The sequence below is a fragment of the Delphinus delphis genome, chromosome 15 (assembly GCF_949987515.2).
Source record: "Delphinus delphis chromosome 15, mDelDel1.2, whole genome shotgun sequence".
NCBI classification, from domain to species: Eukaryota; Metazoa; Chordata; class Mammalia; order Artiodactyla; family Delphinidae; genus Delphinus; species Delphinus delphis.
In genome coordinates, this window is record NC_082697.1 from 165,773 (window position 1) to 181,255 (window position 15,483).

Genomic DNA, 15,483 nt, shown 5'->3' on the forward strand with positions numbered 1-15,483 from the left:
TCCTGGCGGTGTCAGCCAGGGGACACCGCCACCCCCGGCCCCGCCACCTCCTGGCACGTAGCAGCGCTGCCACGAGGCTGGAGACTCTTCGGGAAGCCAGCTCCCTCTGAGGCTGCCAGCGAGCAGGTTCTAAAAGTCCCCCAGGTGGTTAAGGACGGACTGGGACGCTGGCAGGAGGCCCATCGGCGGGGGCCACACCTCCCCCCTCCACCCCTGAGGCCGCCTGAGCTGGCCACCACCACATGTCACCCAGGCCACCAACTTCTGGCCATGTGTCTCCAGACAGGTCAGTGAGGAAAAGTGCCGGTGGCCACACGCAGAGGGTCTGCAGCGTGACTGGGAGGGCACTGCTCCAGGCCTCCCGATTCCAAGGGGGCCAGGAGTGTGATGGGAGGTGCATTTTCAAAGGGACTGTCTTGACTTACGTAGCTTGTGCTTTGGGGTGTGGCCGGGACAGGGGCTGGGGGCGGGGGGGGGGGGGCAGGTCCAAGCCCTCCCTTCCCAGAAGGGTGGCTGGCAGCTGCTCTCTGCAAGAGGAGGGGGCCTTGGGGGAGGAACCCAACCAGCCGGAAGTGCTACCCAGGAGGAGGTGCCCATGCGCTCCGCCAGGCTCTCTCCTGCCACTGGAAAGGGGTGGATGGAGAGAGACGCCATGAATCCCGGCAAAGTGGCCACAACTTCTGCCAGAGAACTTGAGGCAGCTCCCATTCTAAGCTGACAGCCAGGTCCCGGAGTTTCTGGTCGTTTCTTTCTCAGAATCCAGCCCAAGGAGGCCCCTGCCCAGATTCCCAGCTCGGAAGCACCTCCCACCTGCCCAGGGCACAAACCATTATCGGTCCTGCCTCACGATGGAGGCCACGGGGCCGGAGAGCCCGGACAGCCGAGGCTTCCCCTTGCCAGGCACAACGGGCGCCGGCCTCTCTCGGGACAACAGCACCAGACACAGCGTCACACTCCCTGAGCCGCTGCCGGCTCTTCACGTGTTCCTGCCAGTGGTGTACGCTGCTATCTGCGCCGTGCGGCTAACGGGCAACGCGGCCGCCATCTGTGTGATTCTGAGAGCGCCCAGGATGAAGACGGTGACCCACGCGTTCACCCTGAACCTGGCCATCGCGACGACTCTTCACACCGGTGCTGCCCACCAACATCGCCAAGCACGTGCTGCAGCGCTGGCCCGTTGGGGAGCTGCTCTGCAAGCTGGTGCTGGCCACCGACCGCTGCAACATCTTCTCCAGCGTCTACTTCCCGGCCGCCATGAGCATGGACCGCTACCTGGTGGTGCCAGCCATGGTGCGGCCCCGCCGCACGCCCCGGCACACTGTCCGCGGGGCTGAGACCCCCAGCCTGTGCACCTGGCTGTGTGTCACTGTCACAATGCTGCCCTTCTTCACCTTCGCCGGGGTCTACGGCAAAGAGCTACAGGTCACGAGCTGCGGGCTGAGCTGCCCACGGCCTGAGCGGGCCTGGTTCCAGGCAATCAGCATCTACACGCCGGTGCTGGGCTTGGCGGTGCCCACGGGCACCCTCTATGTTCTCTACGTGGAGGCTGCAGGCCCTGCGGCTCCACTCCGGAGCCAAGGCTCTGGACAAGGCCAAGCGGAAGGTGAGTCTCCAGGTCCTGGCTGTGCTGGCCGTGGGCCTGCTCTGCTGGACGCCCTTCCACCTGGCCTCAGTCGTAGCCCTGACCACAGACCTGCCCCAGACGCCACTGGTCATCATCATCTCCTATGTTGTCACCAGCCTCGGCTACACCAGCTCCTGCCTCAACCCCGTCCTCTAGGCCTTCCCGGACCACAGCTTCTGGAAGCGCCTCTGTGCCACGTTCCAGTGCCCGGGGGCATAGGCACCCCTCCCTCGCGGCCACGCAACCGTAGAAAGCTCTGCTCCTTTAGGGCAGCACCCCACTTGTTCACATCCCATCACGATTTTCTCCAGACAGAAAGAGAAAGCCCCACGAAGGCTGGCCACCAAGCCCGCAGAGGCGGCCATGGACCCCCCCGTCTCTGCCTCCTAGACAGCCCTTGGGTGGCCAGCTGCAGGGATTCAGGTCCCGCCGACCCAGGCAGATGGTCCTGGCACAACAGATATCCTGGGGGGCACCTGGGGCAACAAAGCCAGGTGTCGCTGTAAGAGCCAAAGGCGCACATCAAAGGAGGCCATGAAGCGCGCTCTCACAGCCCAAAACTCAGGTGGCGTCCCGCCAGGAGGCCTGTGCCCGTGTCCCCTCCTGGCTCCCTCAGCAGGGCTCAGGCTCCCTCGAGCACCCCATGCCCCTTGTGCCCTTCATGCCGATGCCTGTGGTCCCCTCCCATGTCCTGCTATAGGACCCAGGGCCCTTCTGCCAGGACCTCTGGAGGGCACCTGTCACTTAGACAGGCTGGCACCTGGACCCCTTCCCCCCTGAGGTGTGGCCGGGGGCCTAGACTCTGCCAGCAGGGGCTCCACCTGGGGGTGGGGTGGGGACACTAAGGGGCTGGCTGCTCAGAGACCATTTCTGCCACGAGTCCCTGAAGACGGCTTTGGTGGGCCTCGGCCAGGCTCCGCACTCTTGGCCCCACGGCTCTCAGCTGCTTCCAGGCCTGGAGCTCCAGCCCTGCCGTTCCGTAAGTCACCTGCCCGGCACCCGATAACCCTGCGAGGCTTATGGGGCCCCAGGTTGGTTTTAGTCCTTGTGACACGGCTCTAGTCAGTCTGTCCCGCTGGCAAGCAGGACACACCTTTCGCCACCCGGTGAGGTGGCCCCCAGGCTGCATGGCCGCCTCCCCCCCACCCGGTCACGTGGAAGAGCTCGGACCCACGCCCCTCTCCCCTTCCCTCTCTCAGCCTGAAACAACTCAGAGGCTACCTCCGTCCTGTTATCTTTCTGACCACATGGTATTAGTAAGCTATTACTGTATAAAACCCTCCCCCAAAATTAGCAGCTCAGAACATTTACTAGTTCACAACCCTTGTGGGTCAGGAACCTTCCAGCAGCTCTCGGCTGGCTGCAGCTCAGGGTCTCTCATGACATTGCAGGCAAGACTTCAGCCGAGGTCCCAATCACCTGAAGGCCACACCGGGGCTGGAGGAGCCGCTTCCTCTCGTGGCCACTGGCCGGAGGCCTCCGTTCCTGGCCCTGCGGGCTGTCCACAGGCTGCTCGGGCATCCTCCAGGGGTGGCAGCGAGCCCACAGGGCAGCAGCCGAGAGAGCCAGGCGGAAACCTCCACACCTTTAAGGCCTAGCTGGGAAGCCATTCTGCTTTCTGTTCCTTAGAAGCGAGTCCCCAAGTCCCACCCACACTCAGGGGCTGTGGCCACTTCTCAAACCGCCACTAGCACCCAGCCTCCCCCACGAAGAACTAGCTGTTCCCGATCCGCTCTCTCACTGTGTTGCAGTCACACCTCTCCAAGCAGCAGCCGTGATTACCTCGTCAGCGTTCATCCTGCGCCCTGCGAGCTCCTCGAGAGAAGATGTTGCGGCTCCCACACCCCAGCTAAGACCCCAGCTGGGCCGAAGCGAGGCGTGAGTGCGCGTGGCGTGAGCGCGCGTGGCGTGAGTGCGCAGCAGCAGGGGCGGGGCTGTGTCAGCCGGAAGCCCACGGGAACGCCGGGCCGAGCAAGGGTCTCCCACCCCGTCCCCTGCAGAACATCTCCCTAGCACGGGAGGTGCCAACCAAGCCTCCTCAACGGACCGCACACTTTTTATCCCCTGGGGTGGCCCCCGCCCCACACACAGCCCAGCAACGGGAGCCACCGTCTCGCACTGGGGTCCATGGTGGGGGCCGAGCAGGGGCAGGCCCAGCCAGGCGGTCCACACCCGATGGGAGGGAGGGTCTTCACGCAGGGCCCGCGACACACCAAGGGTGGGGGAGACATGGGCCAGCCAAGGTTGGGGGGAGAGGAGAGCCCTCACCGGGATCCTGCCCGAGTGAGTTGTGGACCCCGGGGAAAACGCCCCCCCTCCTCCACCGTGCCTCCGGAGATGGACTGGGGAACGGGGAGGGAGTGTCCCCATGCCCTGGGCTTCTGGGCCCAGAGAGAACTGGCCGTCTCCTTCCACTCCCCAAATCCCCTCGCCGTGGCCCGGACCCCGGCCCCGCACCACCCGGCGCGGCCCCTGGGCGCAGCCTCCCGCGGGCCACAGCGCCCCTGGTGGGCAAAGTCCAGAGCGCCAGGCGAGCCCGCAGCTTCCCCGCTGATCCGCTGACCGATCCGCTGACCCTCCCCCGCCCGGCCTCCCCCACTACCCCGTGAGGAAGGTTCGGCGTCCCTTCTGCGCAGGCGGGGAAACCAAGGCTCAGCGAAGCCGGGAGACTTGACCGAGCCCAGCTGGTGGGGGTTGGGCGGGGGCGGGGATTGGGGCACGGAAAGGGGCAGGGGGCGAGGTGGCGATGCAGGCTGGGGGCCGGGTCGGAGCGGTGGGGCGTGGAGGTGGGGGCGGGGCGGGGCTGGAGGCAGGGGGCGGCGTCGGAGGTGGGAGCCGAGGAGAGGTCTGGGTGCAGGTGGAGAGGACGAGCCGTGGTCCGCTTCCGAGGTCCCGCGGGCTGCTGGCCTGCCCCTCAGCCCTGCCTGGACGGGGACGAGCGCAGACGCTCGCTGTGGGTTCGGCCTGGTTGGCAGCCCGGAGCCCACCCTGAGCCGCCTCCTCCGCCAGGACCCCGCTGCCTCCCCCCGTGCTAACTGCCACTGACCATCTTGCACAGGGCGTTCCCAAATGGCCAGAAGCCCAGGAGGACATCTGTGCCCTGGAAGGGCAGTGTCGGCAGCACCAAAGTGTCCGCCGGGCCCGCCGGGGCCAAGCTACAGATGTAAATGTCGGCTGTCTTCATCCTGGTGTGTCTGCAGAGGACGGGGAGGAAGAGGCTTCATTTGGCCACCTTGGCAGACCTGGCAGCGAAGGGCAAGGGGCCATCACAGGGGGCACCCTAAACTTTCCCTTGATGCTAAATTTTTGTGTTAACAGCAATTTGCTTGTCATTAAAACTTATATAAACCCGGACATTGGCCCCTCTGCCTGTGCCCACGCACTGCGACCGAGCTGGCCCTGGATGCCCCTGCGAAGCCCCTCTCTCTGACAGGGTTGTCTGCCCGACAGTCAGCCTGGGTAGAACCGGGCCCACGCAGGAGCCAGGAGGATATCAGAATCTCAGGGCTGCCAAAGGAAGCGGTTCTGTGCATCTGTCATCAAACTCCCTTGGATCCGCCCAAGGAACGAGAAAGGAGCTAGAGCGGGGGGAGGTGGGAGTGAGGAGAACCCGTAGCCCACTGTGGGGAAGCACCCACCACTGGATCCGCCACTGGAACCGCTGGCTACAGGGGTGGGGAGTGCAGTGCTTGATTGTTTGGGGAGAAACTTTGTGCTGAAGCAAAGAAGACAGGCCCCCGGCACGTCATGAACTAGTCGACCCCTTCCCAAAGTGGGACAGTCTGCCAAGCACAGAGCCAGGTGGAGAGCACAGAGCAGGTTGGAGGACGGATCTACCTACACCCCCCGTGCTAATCCCAGAGAATTTACCCCAACGGCCCCCCAAAGAGTCAGAAACACCTGTTGCAAGCAGAGCACCCTGACCAGCGTGCAGGGGGTTATTCTGACCCTCCGTCACGGCCCCTGGAGACAGTTCAGGGCTGGTTACGTGCAGGGGAAATCACACTGTCCACATGCATAGATACATGGAGACACATGTTACACCACCACAAATGCACATGTCTTTCAGCCTTGGCACAAAAATGCTGCAGCCATAGTGGCTCCGGTCCTCAGAGCCTCCCGCTGCTGGCAGCACGGACAGAGCCCCGTCCTCCCCAAGGACGACCCCACAAGGCCAGGGTCCCCAAAGCAGGAGAGGCCAGTCCAGAGTCAGCACCTCCTCCTCTTTCCAGGTGCCTCAGCTCACCTGGCCAGGTCTACAGCTCAGCTAGCAGGTAGAGGCAGCTCTACCACTGCAGATGTTTCAGCAGCTTGTCTGCAGGGAGAACGCTGGCCAAGTCACCGAGCTGCAGCCTCCATCTGCAAACTGGGAGGGTACTTCTCTGGATGGTCACAGCGGGCAGGGTCCCCACGGCTCAGATGGTCCTTGCAGCCTCCCTCAAGCAGGTCTGCCAGCCCCAGCTCTCCTTCCAACTCTGCATACGAAGCCGCCTCTGACTGGGAAGCTCAGGCTTCCCCCACAGATAACGGGGGGCTTGAAATGAAGCAGGGCGTCAGTCACTGGGGGTGCAGGGCCGAACCTGTCCCAGCTGGCATCCTTCCAAGGCCACCAGGACCCAAGCAGGACACACGGTCCTGACAGCTGCACAGCCGCTGACCTCTGATGGAGTCTGAAAGGAGGGCTTCGAGGGACAGCCCGAGGGGGGCCCAGGCAACCCAGACAGAGCACCACAGAGCCCCCCCCACCCCACAGCTGAGGCCAGGCACGTGGGGCTGCTTCACAAATGACAGGGTGGCCTGCGGCGGTCCTCCTGACCGCCTCGCAAACCCGAACGGCCACGTCTGCGGCGCAACAGTTCACGTGTCCTGGAGGGAACAGGCTTGCTGAGAAGCCTCCTAAGGAGTTCCACTCTCAGGGCGAGTCCCACTGCCCAGGGATGCCCACTGGACTCTCCAGGCGGCGCCAGGCCCATCCAGCTGCCCAGAGGAGACACTGCAAGGGTCCATGCAGACAGCACACAGCACGAGGGCACGTGGGACTGTACAGCCGCTGTCACGCTTCCGGCTGTGTGCCCACCCGGAGACGGATGCAGCAGGGGAGAGGCCAGGACGGTCCATGAAGCTTGGCAGTGCCGGGCATGCTCACCAGTGAGTCCTGCACCCCCTCCCCGCCCTCCACTAGGAGGGCAGCCCTAATGCTCTGACCCGTCCCGTGATGTCACCAGACCCTCCAAGGCCACAGGGTGGCCCGTGGAGGCTGGTGATGCGCAGCTGCACGTCTGCCTAGAGAGCGGTGACCTGCGTGAGCTCCGTGTTTGGTGTGGATGGGCTCTGCGGGCTGACAGGCACCATGGGCAGGTCCACGCCTAGTCATGCCGGCCGTGGCACCATCTCAGAGGTCTTGCGAGCATGAGCCACATCCTTGGCGATGCTGCGCACGCGGTCTGACACCTGCATCTCCCGGCGCAGGGTGGGCGCGCAGCAGAACTTGCGGAAGCAGGCCTTGAAGTTCTCGTCCAGGAAGGCGTAGAGGATGGGGTTGAGGCAGCTGTTGACATAGCCGAGGGCCGTGCAGAAACGCAGAATGGCCACCACAGTCTCACTGCCCGGCTGCACGCCCAGCCCCTGGACCAGCACGAAGACCTGCACGGGCGTCCAGCAGCCCACGAACACAGCCACCACCACCAGCACCAGACGCGTGATGCGCCGCAGGTTCCGGTCCTTCTCGCGGGAGCCTGAGAGCAGGCGGACGCCTCGCAGCCGCCGGATCATCAGGCTGTAGCAGACGGAGATGATGAGCACAGGCATGATGAAGGAGAAGAGGAAGATGCAGATGGCAAACACGGGGCCCCAGTAGTCCTGCGGGGTGGGGATCTCCACCAGGCACTCAATCTCTGCAGGGAGAGAAGCAGGGTCAGGGAAGCTGGGCAGGTGGGCAGGGAGAGAGCCACCCAGAGCCAGGGGAGCGTGGCACTGGGGAGGAGGGTGCCCTGCACTGACCTTCATCCTCAACCTGTGCCGAGCCCATGATGGCAACGGGAACGCCGACAACAGAGGCCAGGGCCCAGATGGCCACATTGACAGCCTGGGCCTTGCTGGATGTCCGGACGTCAAGGGCACGGATGGGGTGGCAGATGGCTATGTAGCGGTCCACGCTCATGGCAGTCAGCGTGAAGGTGCTGGTGAACATGTTGTAATAGTCAATGGCGATGACCGTCTTGCACAGGGCGTTCCCAAATGGCCAGAAGCCCAGGAGGACATCTGTGCCCTGGAAGGGCAGGGTCAGCAGCACCAGAGTGTCCGCCAGGGCCAAGTTAAAGATGTAAATGTTGGTAGCTGTCTTCATCTTGGTGTGTCTGCAGAGAGGACGGGGAGGAAGAGGCTTCATTTGGCCACCTTGGCAGACCTGGCAGCGAAGGGCAAGGGGCCCTTCCTGTTGGCCATCACAGGGGGCACCCACTCTGCCCCCTGCTAAAATGTAGGTTCATGGGCCCAGCCCAATGCCATGGAGCCTGAAGGCAAGTATTTTAACAAATTCTTCAAGTACTTACAGCACACAAAAAATGGTTCGCAACCTAAAGACTTGCCTGCCTTGGAAAGGATGGGTATGGGGTGGGGGGAGCAGAGTGTCTGCCTGACCCTGCATGAGAGCAGAAACAGGACTCATAAGACAAAGAACCTGTCCTCCTCCCTTTCAAGTCTCCCCCAAGACCCTTCTTGGACCAAAATGTTGGCCCTTCCACCACCAGAGGTTTCCAGGGGCTCCAGGATCTGGAAGAGCACGCCAAACCAGGCCTCACTGTTGCCTAGCAACCGAACAGGAGATGGTGACAGGGATGGGGCAGATGCTAATGGGGTCTCATTGCATGCAAGACCCTGGCATGGGTCTGGAAGAATTGTGGGTGCTTAACAACTACCTGCTAAACGAATTAATAGTTGTTATAATGGTGATGGTGGTAGTGTTGGTGATGGTGGTAATTATGGTGGTGGTGGTGGTGGTGGTGGAGATGGTGCTAGCAACAGTGGTGGTGCTGGTGATGGTGGTGGTGCTGTTGATGGTGATGATGGTGGTGGTGGTGGTGGTAGTGGTGGTGGTGGTGATGATGGCGGTGGTGGTGGTGATGGTGGTGGTGGCGATGGTGATGGTGGTGATGGTGGTGGTGATGGTGCTGTTGATGGTGCTGTTGGTGGTGGTGGTGGTGATGGTGATAGTGATGGTAGTGGTGGTGATGATGGTGATGGTGGTGATGGTGGTGGTGGTGATGGTGGTGGTGGCGATGGTGATGGTGGTGATGGTGGTGGTGATGGTGCTGTTGATGGTGCTGTTGGTGGTGGTGGTGGTGATGGTGATGGTGATGGTAGTGGTGGTGATGATGGTGGTGGTGGTGATGGTGGTGGTGGTGATGGCGATGGTGGTGATGGTGGTGGTGGTGGTGATGGTGGCGATGGTGATGGTGGTGATGGTGGTGGTGATGGTTCTGTTGATGGTGATGATGGTGATGATGGTGGTGGTGATGATGGTGGTGGTGGTGGTGGTGATGGTGGCGATGGTGATGGTGGTGATGGTGGTGGTGATGGTGCTGTTGATGGTGATGATGGTGGTGGTGGTGATGGTAGTGGTGGTGGTGGTGATGATGGTGGTGGTGGTGGTGATGGTGGCGGTGGTGATGGTGGTGATGGTGGTGGTGATGGTGCTGTTGATGGTGATGATGGTGGTGGTGGTGATGATGGTGGTGGTGGTGGTGATGGTGGTGGTGGCGATGGTGGTGGTGGTGATGGTGGTGATGGTGCTGTTGATGGTGGTGGTGGTGGCGATGGTGGTGGTGGCGATGGTGGTGGTGGCGATGGTGGTGGTGATGGTGCTGTTGATGGTGATGATGGTGATGATGGTGGTGGTGGTGATGGTGGTGGTGGTGGTGATGGTGGTGGTGGCGATGGTGGTGGTGGTGATGGTGGTGGTGGCGATGGTGCTGTTGATGGTGGTGATGGTGGTGGTGATGGTGCTGTTGATGGTGATGGTGGTGGTGGTGACGGTGGCAACACCAGAGACAACAATGTTCCATGTCAATTAAGCTGCCATGAAGGAATCTGGAGTTTCTTTCTGCCTCTTAGAGAGAGATTAAGAATAAGCTCAAAGAGGCCTTAATCACGACCAAACAACAAGGACAGTGATGGCGGCAGATGCTGTGCCAAGTTCTTCACTTGGATTTTAACTCATTTAAGATTCCGAAGCGCTATTTTGCTGCCCAGTCTGCACAGGACGACATTCAGGCTCAGAGGACCTAAACGGTCTTCTCAAGGCCACAGAGCTGGTAAAGGAAAAGTGGGTCAAGAGAACTAGAAGAGCAGCCACAGGCAGGAGGAAAGATTTGCCAAAGACCCATCTGACAAAGGACTGCTGTCCAGAATGCACGAAGAACTCCTAATGCTCAACAATAAGAACACAGACAGCCTGGTTAAAAATGGGCCGAAGACCTTAACAGACCCTCAGCAAAGAAGACATACAGACAGCAAAGAAGCACATGAAAAGATGCTCCACCTATGTCATCAGAGAAATGCAAATTAAAACAACAGTGAGGACTTCCCTGGTGGCGCAGCGGATAAGAATCTGCCTGTCAATGCAGGGGACACGGGTTCGAGCCCTGGTCCGGGAAGATCCCACATGCCGCGGAGCAGCTAAGCCCATGCGCCACAACTAATGAGCCTGCGCCCTAGAGCCTGTGCTCTGCAACAAGAGAAGCCACCGCAATGAGAAGCCCGTGCACCGCAACGAAGAGGAGCCCCCGCTCGCCGCAACCAGAGAAAAGCCCGCGCAGAGCAACGAAGACCCAACGCAGCCAAAGAAAAAAAAATTTTTTTAATAAAATAAAACAACAATGAGATACCAGTACATACCTATTAGAATGACACCACTAAATGCTGGTGAGGGCGTCAGAAGGTACAGCCATTTGAAAGACAGCTTGGCATTTTCTTACAAAACAGACTCTTACCATAAGACCCAGCAATCACCCACCCTTCGATATTTAACCAAAGGAGCTGAAAATATATCCACATAAAAACCTGCACACGGATGTTTATAGCAGCTTTATTCATAGTTGCTGAAACTTGGAAGCAACCAAGATGTCCTCCAGTAGGTGGATGAATAAATAAACTGTGGCTCACCCAGAAAATGGAATATTATCCAGCAGTTAAAAGGAACGAGCTCTCAAGCCATGAAAAGACATGGAGGACCCTCACATGCGTATTGCTAAGTGAAAGAAGCCAACCTGAAAAGGCTACAGACCGTATGATTCCACATTCTGGAAAAGCAAAACTATGAACGCAGTAAAAAGATCAGTGTTTGCCAGGGGCTGGGAGGTGGGAAAGGATGAACAGGCAGAGCACGGAGGATTTCTAGGGCAGTGAAACTACTCGGTGTGATACTGTAATGGTGGATACATGCCATTATATATTTGTCCAAACCCATAGAAAGTACAACACCAAGAGGGAACCCTAAGGTAAACTATGGGTTTGGGGTGATTACGATGTATCAAGGTAGGTTCATCAGTTGTGAAACTGTACTATGCTGGTGGGGATGTTGATAATGGGGGAGGTTATGCCTGGGGAGGGGAGGGCAGGACAGGGACTATATGAGAAACCGCTGTACCTTCTCCTCAATTTTGCCGTGAACCTAAAACTACTTTAAAAACATTGCCTGTAAAAAAAGAGCAGGGACTGGAACTGGGTGTTTCTGACCACCGAGGCAGTCCACCCCGTGCCACGGCTCAGAACACATCGTTCTGCCTCTGAGCCCGGCGTGCTCACAGCAGTTCCCGGCCATCACTCTCCGTGGGGACTGCTCGTGGGCAAGACGACCTCGCCTCTCTGCTCTCTAATCAAGACGTGCCTCTGAGGGTTTTGATGCCCCCGCGCAGAGCAGAGACCCCACAGGAAACACTCACAACCGGAAGGAGGAACAAGCCCACCCCCACCCACATTTCTCACCCGTAGCACCCCACCGCCACCCACATTTCTCACCCATGGCACACCCTCCAGCCACCAAGGGGCACGTGAGCCTAGTACCCCGGGGTCAGCACTGGGGGAAGGGCAGCTGCTCCTCGCAGCCCCTTGTCTGAGCACACACATGACACACACCAGCACATACAAATGTACAAGGGCATGTTTGCACACATGCACACACGGACACAGCCACAAGGGCGTGCACACGTGCGCGCGCACAAAGCACACGTGTGTGCCCGCATGCACACGTGTGTGTTCACACTCGCGCATTCATGCCCGCGCTCAGATACATGTGCACACGTGTACGTGCTTGCACGCGTTGTGTCCATGCACCCAGATGTATGTACAAGGTGCAGTGTACACACGTATATGCACACACCCAGACATGCACACACTCACACACGGGTGCACACTCGTGTGTGTGCACACATTTACACGCTCACGTGCATGCGTACACACACATGTATACACGTGTGTGCACACGTGCATGTGTCCCCACGCCGTCCCGATGCCATCCCCACACGCTGTTCTCACCCTGTCCCACATTCCCCGCATGCTCTTCCCATTATACCTCCCCATGCCATCCCCACGCTGTCCCCCATGCTGTCCCCACGCTCTCTCCCACGCTCTTCCCACTTTGTTTCCCCATGCTGTCCCCTCATGCTGTCTCGGCCATCCTTCCACAATGTCCCCACACCATCCCCCATTAGGTCCCCCCAGCAGCGTGGCTGCCACCCTTGACCGCACAAGCGTTCCCATTCTGAGCACCAGCAAATGCTGGAATCGGCCCAAACACCAGCGGTGAGCACGGAGCCCCGGAGCCGAGGAAGGGGCCTCGTGAAGCTGCCCCAGCACCGGGCCTGGACGACGCCGACAAGAGCTGCCTTCCGGGATCACTGTGGGGCCCGTGAGGTCCTCACGCGGCAGCTGGGCTGGGAGCCTGGCGCACGGCTCAGATGGCGCGTCATCTCTCAGGAGTCAGGGTGGCGCTCCATCTGGGACAGAGCTGCGCCTCCTCCCACACCCGGGCTGGACCCTGCCTCTCCCTCTCCCCCAGCCAAGTGCCTCTGCCCTCAGGAGCTGAGCCGCCAGGGCCTCAGGACCGACCCTGCCCAGTGACAGGGGGCCAGGAATTGAACAGGGGGTGGGAGATCCCCGCGTGCCAAGCCTGCCAGAGCAGCCCCTGCTCCATGCCCTCGGCAAGCTGCTCGGGACCCACCGGTGGGAGGCGGGGGGCGGGGGGGTGCCCAGCCTACCTGAGGATGACATACATGACGAGACAGTTCCCCAGCAGCCCCCCGACGCACACAGCCAGGTAGAGCCCCACGATGGTGACCTTGAGCCCGAGGGGCAGGAAGGCGCCGTGGCTGGCATTGAGCATCAGGTGCGGGGGCAGCAGGCTGTGGTTGGGGCTCAGGAGAGACAGGTTGCCCTGCAGGTGGCCGCCGTAGAGGACTTCCCAGAACGGGGCAGGGAAGAGGGACTCCATGCCCCGCCCTGCACGCAAAGCCCCACGGTACCTGCGGAGGCACAGGGACATGTGAGCGCAGCACCCAGCACCCACCCGGCCCCAGGCCGCAGACACGGAGGCACGTGCGTGTGCACACACACACACCGGGCACACGGAGACACGCAAACGTGTATGCCAGGGACGGGGCACACGTGCACACACACAGGGACACAGTCTCAGCTGGCCTGCGGGCTCCCACATGGGATGGCGGATGCGCTTACACAGCAGGATGTGTCCACCATGGGGGCTCACAGACACACAGCACGCGCGCACACACACACACACACGCACACAGATGCCCAAAGCTGCCCTCGGGCACACGCAGACACAAAAGGGACCAAGACACACCCAGAAACACCTGGAACACTGGGCACAGGGCAACCGAGCACAGGGCCTCCTCCTGCCCCTCCCCAGCCCTGCCTGAGAGCTGCGGCCACCACAGGTCACCTCCACGCCAGCCCCCAGCGGCTCAGCCTTACCTCGGTGACCTCCGTGGGAGCTGGGACCCCGGAGGCCCTAACCCTCGGCCTGCGGCAGAGCAGGGCTGGGAGCGCCGGCCCGACTCAGCTCTGGGTCTGGACGGCGCCGCGGCTGCCGCACGGTGGCAGCTGCTCCTTTTCCTTCTCAGACGCCAGACCAGACGCAGCAGCCTGGTGCACGGAGCTGGGGGAGGGGAGCAGGCTGCGGCTCCAGGGGGGCGGGGCCGTGCAGGATGGAGGAGGGGGCCCCAGGCTGGACGGGGACAGAGGCAAGGACCAGGGTGCACCCTTAGAGATGAACAACAGAGAGGCTTGGACCCACAGAGCCCAGACGGAGACAGGCTCGAACACATGGACACAGGGATAGAGGTGCACATGAGAACTCAGACACGTGGACGGACACACACACACACACACACACACACACACACACACGGACGCACAGGGACTCAGGGACAGACACATGGAGACACAGGGACAAACACACAAGAACAGACACAAAGGACATGCAGAAACACACAAAGACATGGAACGGAGACTCGGAGAGACACACACAAGACAGAGACAGACGTGAAGCCGCATCTCACTCAGAAGCAGGGCCTTGGACGGACTCAGACCTGCCCCAGCCGGAGTTCCATGCCCAGAACAGCGCCCCTCAGCTGGGATCCCAGGGCAGCTGAGCCACAGGGGCCGCCGGTTGGGTGGCTGGGGCCCTGCGCAGCCAGCCCTGAGCAGATCAGAGCCTCATAAGCAAGCAGGGTGTCTGGACGGTCCAGCGCGCCCCACGTGCCTCCTGGGTGCCAAGCCTGTCCACCCCCACCACCCCTGACTGTGGGCCTCGGCAGCACCTCCGTGCCAACAAGGGCACCTCAGCAGCGTGAGGCCACCTGTCAAAGGGGCAGAGACAGCGTTCAGAGCCAGGTCTGTCTGCCACCTGAAGACCCAGCAAGGGCGCCTCTGCTTCAGCGGACGGGTCCCTGAACAACATCTGAACATCACTGCCTCACAGCCTGGGCCCCCAGCACCCACACGGCACAACATGGAGCTGCCTCCTGCCCATCCCTGGGGGCACATGCCTCGTGGGTGACCCTGAGCTGAACTGCCGGCCCCACCCAGTCAAGGGGTCGTTCTTCCTGCCCGGGCTCTGCCCACACAGCCCAGCCCCTGCTTGGAGCATCTGTCTCCAAGGATGGGGACCTGGTTGCTAGGCGACTGGCAGCAGCGTCGCTAGGATACCTGGCGAATCAGGAGAGGACAGAGCAGGCAAATACCCTAGGGCTCAGCATCCCAGGCTGTCCCCCAGGACTTATCTCTGCATCTTCACTGCAGTCGACCCAGGGACACGTGTGGAGACATGGGGCACATCCGCAGAGGCACTCAGGACACAAAGACTCACAAAAACACACACAAAGATGCCCAAGTAGGCACACAGGTAAACAAACAGACGTGGGTACGTGCTCAGAGGACGCACAGACACTCGAAGGGACCCACAGACGCATGGGCCACACCCACGCAAACCCACACTAGGGTGCACGTGAGGCACAAGGTAGACGCGGGAGAAGAGGCAGAGCAAAGCCTCGGACGCCCGGGGGACACACGTGCACCACATTCTCCAGGCAAAGCTCGAAGCCCCATCCCATTGACCTTGGGAGCCCCAGCAGGGCAGGAACCCCAGGGGCTCGCCCTCCTGCAGCCTCCCCGACCTGGGCTCCCCGAGGTCTGAGCAGCCAACCTCAGCCCCTCCCACCCCCACTGCCTGGGCCCACCTGCCCGCCAGTTTCCGAAGCTGCGTTTCCTAATGGCCTTGAGCCTGGGGAAAGGGCGGGGCTAGGAGGCTGCCTTGACGCTGGGTGTGAGTTCCAGTCTGGACA

General features: G+C 61.2%; 2 protein-coding genes across 3 annotated transcripts; one reads left to right on the top strand and one right to left on the bottom strand.

The window, feature by feature from the left end:
• The first annotated feature begins 848 nt into the window (after nucleotides 1-848).
• Nucleotides 849-1,843, top strand: NPBWR2 (neuropeptides B and W receptor 2). The gene is given in 3 exon segments (XM_060032811.1): nucleotides 849-1,117; nucleotides 1,119-1,541; nucleotides 1,543-1,843. Coding segments are annotated over 3 exon segments (993 nt in total).
• A 3,690-nt stretch (nucleotides 1,844-5,533) lies between these two features.
• On the bottom strand, nucleotides 5,534-13,989 carry OPRL1 (opioid related nociceptin receptor 1). 2 transcript variants are annotated; one of them, XM_060032609.1, is made up of 4 exons: nucleotides 13,613-13,989; nucleotides 12,880-13,143; nucleotides 7,625-7,980; nucleotides 5,534-7,518 (listed from the first exon to the last, which is right to left on the bottom strand). In XM_060032609.1, the coding sequence occupies exons 1-4, from the start codon at nucleotides 13,987-13,989 to the stop codon at nucleotides 6,995-6,997; spliced, it is 1,521 nt and encodes a 506-aa protein (XP_059888592.1). In that variant the 3' UTR covers nucleotides 5,534-6,994. The 2 variants fall into 2 exon arrangements, with proteins under 2 accessions (XP_059888592.1, XP_059888593.1); XM_060032610.2 differs by lacking the exon at nucleotides 13,613-13,989 and having other exon boundaries at nucleotides 12,843-13,118.
• Nucleotides 13,990-15,483: the final 1,494 nt, after the last annotated feature.

Bases quoted from the DNA above. Each gene is read 5' to 3' on its own strand.
- OPRL1 (XM_060032609.1), bottom strand. From the start codon at position 13,989: ATGTGCACCTCTATCCCTGTGTCCATGTGTTCGAGCCTGTCTCCGTCT. The intron at 13,144-13,612 runs GTAAGGCTGAGC...GTGCCTCCGCAG, and splicing joins CTCCCACGGAGGTCACCGAG to GTACCGTGGGGCTTTGCGTG. The intron at 7,519-7,624 runs GTCAGTGCAGGG...CTCTCCCTGCAG, and splicing joins GGCACAGGTTGAGGATGAAG to AGATTGAGTGCCTGGTGGAG.